At 37.4% G+C, this 9,850-nt stretch overlaps 1 protein-coding gene across 1 annotated transcript in view; it reads left to right on the plus strand.

Moving 5' to 3' along the window:
* Positions 1 to 4,956, plus strand: part of LOC107100843 (fibrillin-2-like) — an 86,918-nt gene extending 81,962 nt beyond the window's left edge. The window contains exons 63-65 of the mRNA XM_015399498.1: positions 1,054 to 1,285; positions 1,372 to 1,525; positions 4,099 to 4,956. Coding sequence (XP_015254984.1) covers positions 1,054 to 1,285; positions 1,372 to 1,525; positions 4,099 to 4,476 — 764 coding nt within the window. The 3' untranslated portion in view covers positions 4,477 to 4,956. The remainder of the gene's footprint in view (positions 1 to 1,053; positions 1,286 to 1,371; positions 1,526 to 4,098) is intronic.
* Positions 4,957 to 9,850: the final 4,894 nt, after the last annotated feature.

Below are 9,850 nucleotides of genomic sequence, written 5' to 3' on the forward strand. Positions count from 1 at the left end.
TTTACAGAATGACTATGACCTGGATGACTAAGAATCTTCATCAGCATAGATCCTTATCTTATCTTATTTTATTTTTATATCTTATTTTACTCTGTTTATATGGGAAGGGTGTATTTTTACTGTGTGGGTTGTAATTTGACCAATTTTGCTTATCTTAGACTGTCTTATTATACTATGATTTATTTTGCTCTATTGTTATCGCAATCTTAACTTTCTCTGTTCTGTAAATGGTTGCACTGCAAGAAAATAATTTCCCACAAGGGATTAATAAAGTCATTTAGATTCCGATAAAGTCCTAAAAATATGTTCCCTCATGTAATGGTGCCTGGGAGGAAACTATTACTGAATAATAATTTCCACTATTAGCTACAAACACGTTTGCACCTAATTTAAGACAAGATATTTCTCTGAAGTAGCGATGGGTCCAGCAAAACTGATGTGGCGGCGCATGCATGGAGCTCATAGAGCAAAGCACTGTCGGCGTGCGTATCGTTACAGAGGCAGGAGCTAAACTATGTTTGTAATCGGGATGCATCTGCTAAAAAAAAAAAATCTTAGATCTTTTGCAGTTCATCATCAAAATGATCAACCATAATAGAGCAGCCTCAAGGCAAAAGAAACCTTTCAACTGATTGGGATCACTTTTACCTTGTATTTGTTTTAATTTCCTCTTTTCAGAACTAAAGTTCATTTCAAATTGCCTCTTAATTTACTGTTTTTACTGTACGTATTGTTTTAAATACATCCGTTTAAATCCAAGTCCACAAGCATCCTATTCACATCTTAGCCTACATTTTCTCATTATGATATATGTTTTACATATACATTATTTATCTAAAAATCTCAAAGATATTTCAGTTTGAAGTTAGTTATAAATAAAAAAGGTTTTTATTTCTTTTTGTAAAATAATATAGGTAATACTCAGTGACGGCTGGTGGAGTTTTTCCAGGAGGGGCTATAAATTCAAAATAGACGTACACCAAAAACCAATTAAACGTAAACTAAGTTATTACACTAGTATATTTATATGAATATGTTTTTTTTTTTTTGCAGATGAAAATGAGTGTCAGGGTGGGACTGTGTGTGGCTCTGCTTCCTGCTACAACACCCTGGGAAGTTTCAAGTGTGTCTGTCCTTCTGGCTTTGACTTTGAGGAAACCGCCGGTGGTTGCCAGGATGTGAATGAATGTAACACTGGCACAAACCCCTGCATCTATGGCTGCTCCAACACTGATGGAGGATACCTGTGCGGCTGTCCAGGAGGTTTCTTTAGAGCTGGCCAGGGGTGAGGGATTATGTGCCACCTTAGTCGTGTTTCATGGCTTTTATGTAATAATTCTGAAATTGTTTTCTCTTTTTGTTTCCACACAGTCACTGTATTTCCGGTTCAGGCTTCCCAGGACACCTTGTGGATGGAGATGAGGATGACAGTCTTTCTCCTGAAGCTTGCTACGAATGCAAGATCAATGGCGGAGGAAAGAATGGACGACACAAGCGCAGTGCCGATGAAAATGAACTTAATCAGGTAAATACTATGATTCTCATTCTTTATAAAGTACCTTTCAAAAGCATTAATATCATTTCAGACTGTGTTGTTTTACAGGATGTGTTGTAAAGTCTGTATTTAATATCATAGAATGACGGTATTTAACACATAATGGTGAAGTGGAAGGAAGAAAAAATTTTTTTTTTAACTTAAGCCCTGACCTTGATGATTTAGCCAGCGTATGCTGAAGTTCCAGAACCTGCTAAAACGCTGGCATACACTGAACTTTCTATGTATTTTTTCAATTTTTGGCATATACATTGCATATTCATTACGAGTCCAGAACTTATGTCCTACGACCGCCTAACTTATGCATAACGCATGGCATTGTAATGCCCAAGAATTTATGCACAAGCCAGTGTCCTGAGGGGAGCAGTGATGCGCCCAGAGATGCCCGAACTATGCCTGCGGCCCATCGCTGCTCCCCTCAGGACACTGGCTTGTGAATCATCAGTATAAAAAATAAAAAGAAAGAAGGTTTGCATTTGCCCCTCTCTGCAGACACAGCTCCATGTCTGCTAGGAATTTTGTTGGTTGTGGCCATGGGCTTGAATGCACGGATCCATCACACTCACCTTCACGCTCACCCTATGATGGGGATGCAGTGTAGAGTAAAACTAACAGTTTTCTCCTGTGAACCCCCTTTCATACCGAAACACTACAAATACGCCATTATACGGTAGCAGTAAGTTAGAAACACGTTCAGCGGCCGTCTGGAACACGTCAAATATGTTGATATGCGTTGGAGATAAGTTTTTAATGAGTTACACATAAGTTATGCACCAGTTACTCTTAGATATTGGATAAGCTGGACACCACGACTTATGAGTAACTTACATTTAACGTTTGTCAACGATTAGATGAATTACCTGAATTACCTGTAAACTATGGCCCACGTATGGCATACGCTTGCATACAGAGTATTTTGACGTGTGCAAGCGTGCTTCAGCTTACTACAGCGTTTTCCACACTGCCGCATAAGTATGGCAGGAGTATATAATCGGATTTACTCAGGTACCAATAAGAAATTTCATTCGGGAGTCACCTACTGCTTAAACAGTCCTTTAGAAACCCAACTGGCATTCCAGGTACTGTATATGGGTGTGGATAAAGTGATGGAAGAGTTGGATTAAACAGCTCAATCACAAGCTTTGAACAGCTTAGAGAGAGTTTAGACCTTAAGTTAGGGTGTGAGGTTATAGATCAGTAAGTATGGGGTATTGAGATATTCTAAAAAACAAAACAAAATACAATGAAATGATAATGATAAACCATATTTAGGTGTTTAAAGACAAAATATACTTTATGTTAGTTGTTGATGCTACTTTAAAAATTGATTTGGCCTGGAGCTGATGTCATCAGCTCCAGGCCAAATGCCACCCACAGTCACATTAGAGAGTGGCTGTATGTATAGCATCACATGATGTATTCAATAAGCGGTTGCTGTCAATCACATTTTTTGGTCATAGCATCTTGATTCATATCTCTCAGCTTATATACGCAACGGTTGAAATAAGAATAATTTATTTTACCATTGAGTTACGTCCCAGTGTTCACGGGGATGGACGTCTGTGTCTTCTGCAGGCGTAGAGCTAACAGAACAGCTCAAACATGTACAGCTTTAAGCCTTCTACACCTAACGTAGCTTCTGTTGCCCTGGCGTCCTCTTCCACAACAAATTCGTCCCCGTTTTCCTCCTCTGAATAAAAAATGTATGACGGAGGAAACTCATCCACGACCTCCGACACAAAACTCTCCTCCTCTTGCATGGTTCTGCTGTTCATTGCGTTCCTTGACAGTGTTGCTCCCAAGTGCTACTTGATCCCAATGTAATTTTTCCATTGGGAACCTACTAGCACTAAGTTGCTAACTGATTAGGAAGATGCTTCCGACAAACTGGCCACAACCAAACTTGCTTGCGGACCTTCCGCAACAACAACTTCCCCATCTTGATAAACGACCAATCACATTCACTTTATTCACTCGTGTAAAGTCAGGCACCACTTGGGAGAATTCAGAAACAGTTTGTTTCCCCACAACTTTACAGAAAATCGGCTACAGGTTTATAGATGCATGAGCGCTGAACTACTGAGGTGTCAGTCTGCTCATGAAACAATGTTTCAGTAGTACAGGGTTCAACAAAAAGGCTATTCTAAAGATATTTTCAATTGAACCTTACAAAATGTCTCTTTAAGATTAGCTTGTCAGAGTTTATGGAAAGATGGATGCATCAAATTACCAGAAAAACCTAAAGGAAATCAGTTATAAGCTGCAGGTAACATTCAGAGCTAATATGGAATGATCCAGAGTTGGAGTAAACCAAAGTCCAGACCTAAAACCAACTAAAAATCTATGACCAAAACTTGAAAACTGCTTTTACAGATACTCTGCATCCAATCAGAGTCAGCTTGAACATTTTCACTCTTTAGAAAGCTGAACCAGACATACATTTTAAAAGAACCAAAACAATTGTTTTTTAATTAATATCACTTTTGGTTTTAATAACTAGTTTAAGTAGAGTTATTAACTTTCCTCTCCTTCTCTTCCTGTAGGAACCAGCTGTAAGTATGGCCAGCGTGGACACCCAGGCCTTCATCCCCTTAAACGTCTCGCTGGCCTCACTCCTCAACAAGGAGCCTTTGCTTGAGCTCCTCCCTGCACTTGAGCCCCTGGAGCATCACGTACGTTACATCATAACCCGCGGCAACACCGACGAACACTTCCGCCTCATGGAGCGCAGAGATGGAAAGAGCGTCCTCAGGCTCGGGAAGAGACCACCCCCTCCAGGGTCCTACCGGCTGGAGGTCACCAGCCTGCCTCTGTTTGGACCCCGCAGATTACATCAGCTGGAGGAGCAGCACGACTCTGACTACCTACAGGGGGAGATAGGAGATGCTCTGCTCATCAAGCTCCACATTCACCTGCACTGAGCTCAGTCCATGTGTGTGCAATCCTTCTCTGGACTTTTTTTTTTAAACTATCAAATAACTCTGCCCCTGAAAGAACCATCTGACTAACAGGGGGAGAATTAGGGGCTACAAGAAACTGAGTCAATAAGCCCACCTCTACCACCACTTTGTTACTCTTCAAGTTATATGTTGTTTGATTTTTTCTTTCTTATTTTTGTACAATGACTGTAATTCTGTCTGGCCCAGTACTCATTTCTCCCCTGAGAAACAGAGGACAAGATGGCAAAGAGGTGCTTTTGTGCTTGGACCACTGCAGCTCCATACACATAACGTAGCATGTCTGTGAAAGGTTAGATGGAGGTTTTATTCAGTTAATGTTGGGGCTGAGCTAAAATGTATGTTTTCAATTGTGCAAAAATACCCGGCCTTAGGATTAATTCACATCTTTGTGATCTTAAGAAAAAACAAAACAAAAAAAACAATCCCGTAACTGCGGATAAAGTTACACACATTTCGCCCCTCTCTGTATTCAAGTGTGCCATTTATTGTGTTTGTCCTTTTTTTTTTTTTTAATGCCATCACCACGAAGGACTGCAACATTTACACAGCATTTCAGGTTCATACGTCCAAAGAACTCTGTCCTTCGTAGCTTCGGTTTCAACCAGTCCTCAGATGCAGACACAAGGAAGCTGTGATCTGGTCTGATGAGACCGACTGTTGCTGGTGCTCGCATGGCAGAGAGCAAAGCAGGGATTGGCGTGTTTGCATGCGTGTGTGCTGTCATGTTTGCTTACCTCAGTACCTCTCTCCGAGTGCGGACACCATGCTGTGATGCTGACTTTGAAACAAAAGAGGGAGCTAGCATCTCTCAGCATCCGTCACGGGCAGGGAAACACCGATAAGCAGCTCATAGGGTTTTAATGAAAGATAGACCATTCGTTTTTTCTACGCTTCAGGTGTGCTGATTCTCATCCTGAGAGCCAGCTTTGTCGTAGAGTAGGAGGTCTCCTGAAATGCTGCAGGAGTTATAGCTGAACTTACTGACTGTCTGACTTCTTTGACATCTGAAGGCTAGTTTACAACGCATCACGAGCCATCTCAAAGGTATATGACAGCTATAACATGCAATGTTGTGGAAAAGTATTTGTCCCCTCCCACATTGATTCCATTTACGCCTAAATATTTCAGATCATGAAACTGATTTTATATCAAAGATAACTGCGTATGCTTGACTTTTAAAGGACAAGATTAAGACATGTAGACTGAAAGCTTTAATTGTTTGTGGCATTCTATTTTTGAGTACGAACGCCTTACAAATAGCTCTGTTACCCTTTAAGGGGTAGTAGATGTCAGGGACTTTCTTTTTAACCAATTCTTGAATAGTTTAGGTGCTTCATTGCCTAAGCATTGGTGTTGCTTGAGAAATCCAATAAAAAAATTCATGAGTTATTTCATGAACTTATATAGAGGGCAATAGTATTTTCGCACAGGGTTAGGTTGAATATGTTTAGAGCTGAAATATTTAATCAGATTAAACGATTATTTCAATAATCGTCAACTAATTTAGAAATCTATTAATCGTTAACTGGAGTATAGAGACTCCAAATCATGTCTTCAAGTGAAAGAGCAACCCACTTAGAGCAGTAATTATACCAAAATTTTAAGAAAATATATATAAACATTTCACATTTAGGATATAAAAATTGTTTTCATCTGTCAAAATGCTCCATCTAGTGTAAAAGTTTTAGTTTCACCCACTTTAATTGTATAAAAAAATCTTCTTTGAGGAGTTGGCGCTCCGATTATTAATCGATTAATTGAAAAATAATCGGCAGATTCATCAATTTGCAGAATAATTGTTTGTTGCGACCCTAGATATTTTCGGTTATCTTTGTTTGATTAGATGATACATTTAAATGTCAAAAGCATAAGAAATCAGAAATGGGGTGGATATAAGAAGAATATTGTTTTCACAACATTGCAAATTAGTACTTTTGAGAGGAGGAAGAGCAAACACAGGCGAACACAAGACCTCACGAAAATAAGATGATCTAGTTATTTAGTCTCTCAAAGAGAAACGGTGCTACATTATGCCATCTCTGTTACTGTACAAAGCTAAGTGCAGTGTTAAATTTGCAAAAGTTTTTTCTACTACATTTTGTTGTGTATGTCTGCCTTTTGAAACGTCTGAAAAACATATTATCGAACGTGCTTCTTTGTAATAAACTGTATATTTTAATGCGAAGGTAGATTTTTTTTCTGTTACGGCAACAACATGAAACATTCAGATTGAAGGCTTTTAGTGATCGTAGTATTTTTGTTTGTACGGCAGTCCAAAAAAACAAAATAAAGAAGTGTGACAATAATCAATGACTGCATATCAGTCATCAACAAAAGGTGATAAAACACAGGGAAATTTACACTGTCTGTAGGATGCCGGAGATGACGCGGCATCCTTGCAAACAATGCTGGGATCTAGCTGGTGCTACAATAATCATTTTCTATGAACATTCAGGGCTGTTGCACTCCACCTAATACAACAGTAGAACTTTGTTTTTAATTCCTCACTTTCTAATCGCATAAAGTTTGTATACTTTGTGTCTGTGCTGTCATCTGCAATTTTTTTTTCTTCAACTGGCCGCTTTGATTGTTTAAAAGGTGTGCTTACTGTAACCCACCTTCAGAGTTAAACTTGAATACTGCCATCGCCATCCTTTATTCAGGTTTTAGCAAAGAGATTGAGTAGCAGACAGGTGTTCTGTTTTTTGTTTTCTTAATTATCCACTTGAAACCCCATGATGTAACTCAAAGCTATGACAATCATCCTGTCCCATCCACATCTATTGGTCCCATTGGAGTTTTTTTCTTTTTTTTATATCTAAAATTATTGTTTGAGGATGGAAACCAAAGATTTTTTACAACGATTGTGAAAAATGTAAACATTGTACACTTTTGTGCGGTGATATTCATGCCAATAAAATGTTGTTGTTGTATTTTTTAAGTTTGGTGGTTTTCAAAGTTGAAAACATGAAAACTGAATTGGAATGTCATGGATTTGATTATTGCAGTCACATTATTTAGATGAATATGCAAAAAATTTAAAACTGCTGTTTACATTTATCACATTGACTACATGACTAATCATTTGTAATTTTATTATTCAACTTTATGATATTACACTGCAAAAACCTTCTGAAAATGAGTAAACAAGTCTTAAAATAAGTCTATTTAGCCTTAATCTGAGTAGGAAAATAAGATGATCTGATAATGGAATGAACATGAATACCCTTAGAATAAAATAATTAAATATTACGCAATTGAAATAAGACTTTTTTTTAATGTAAATTGTCTTATTTCATTGGCAAAGTGTCTCACTTACCTGCTCAATTTAAGAAGAAATGCCCTCATTTTAAGAAAGAAATGACTTGCTTAGATTAACATTTTTGCAGTGTGCAACCTTTAGTTTGTTTATGTGACAGACCAACAAAAAAACTAGCACATAATTGTGGAGCAGAATAAAACTTGTTTTTCAAAACTTTTTAAATTAAAGTTAATGTAAAAATTTTGGTCTGCATTTGTTTCAGACCCCGTCGGTCAGATTCCCCAAAATTTTAAGTCCCCTAATTTGCGAAATCAAAGAAAATTAGAGCAAAAAAATGCACCACGAGACACTGGAGTACAGCAGAGAGACCAAAGCCAAAGATGTTAAGTAGTTAAAAGCAGGGTTAGGACATGGAAAAATATTCTTTGAATGTTTCATTGATCACTTTTTATTTCCATCCAAATGTAAAGAATGGAATAAACCTACCAAGACAGGCGTCTCATGCAAACCAACCATATAATCCAACCATTACAATCCAAAGGACCATTTCTACCTTCAGCAGAATTAAATAACACTTGTGAACAGGAGCAAATGTTACATGTCCTTTTAATAAAAAAGAAAACTTGTAATATTTCTTTCAGGTTTTTTTTTTTTTTAAAGGATATTTGTATTTTTTTTAAAGAACTACTGTTAGACATATTAATTTGTAAAACATGGATGAAATGAATGAAGAAATAAGAACAACCAAAAAAAGAACAGAACTTAAAGGTATTAGGTGTCATTTATTTTATATCATTTCCAACATTGATTGTGAATTCCTTATTTATGAGCACATATCAGTGAATAACAATTTAGCAGAAACAGTTCTTATCTCACTGATTTAAACCAGCACTATAAAACAAAGCATCCACTCAGAAAAAGCACTCACAAAAAGCAAAGCCTTTTGTTTTGCCTCCTTCTAAAACAGGGCTGCATGACAGCCTTTAAAGTTTCTGTCTGAAAGTCGGCTTATTAGGAAGAAGAGACAAAAGGATAGAAAAAAGAAGACTCCTAAACTTGAGTCAAGAATAAAAAAATAACTTAATAATCCAGTTTTCTGATCTTTGCAAACACATAACACTTTACTTGCAGCAATAAAGATTTTTTTTTTCCTTGTTTTAATATGGCTTCTCAGTGTAGACACCATGAACCTTAAAACCTACACTGTCAGGGTTTTACTAAAACTATCTTCAAGGACTTTGAAAAGCAAGACAAGCTGCAAAAATGTTTGGGATGTCAAAATCAGCAAGTGAAAAGTAATTTGCTGAGCTCCTGGATCAGCACTTAAAACTCAGACACTCTGCACAGGACGTAATGCATTAAAGGGGCATCTGCTTAAAAATATACCAAATCTGAGTCCATCCTATGCCTGAGGTGTTTTATCTGCCTGCATTGAGCACAGAGTGAATACTAAAAAATCCAGCTGGAGCTTGAAAAAAAAAAAAAAAGCATATTGTTTTACTACCAAGCACTGTTGGACTTAAATCAAAATAATGATGCTCTCAAGTCCGATGGGTTTTTTTTTTACTGGTACATTACAGCAGGTTAAGGCAGCCATACAGCTCATGTTATCTGTTTTTTGAGGTTCAGTGTCATCGCTGTGGAAAACTCTCTAAGACTGTGATTTTGCCTTTTATTACTATACTTAACACAGTTAAAAATAAATAAAAACTAGAAACCAACCCAGCCATTTGTGAAAAAGTAAGTACATTCACCCTTTTCTATCTGAAATAAGCGCATTCATTAAAAGGTGAGCTCACTTTTACAAGCCACACCCAGGCACGATTACTATTAGACTTAATGAATCAAGTAATCACCTGAATAGACATTAAGTAGTCTAAGAATTCAAAATAATAACGCAACATCAAGGCCCAATCTACAGAAATCCTATTAGTTTGGAAAGCCTTAGACATTTCTAAGGCTTTACAGTAGGACTTCTATAAACCAAAGTAAGAGACATCCATATACGGATGGGGAAAATATGCTTAAAAAGTGGAATAACCAAGTTTCCAAATCACTTAAAATAAGAATTAA

The sequence above is a fragment of the Cyprinodon variegatus genome, unplaced genomic scaffold, assembly GCF_000732505.1.
Source record: "Cyprinodon variegatus isolate N-32 unplaced genomic scaffold, C_variegatus-1.0 Scaffold30, whole genome shotgun sequence".
NCBI classification, from domain to species: domain Eukaryota; kingdom Metazoa; phylum Chordata; class Actinopteri; order Cyprinodontiformes; family Cyprinodontidae; genus Cyprinodon; species Cyprinodon variegatus.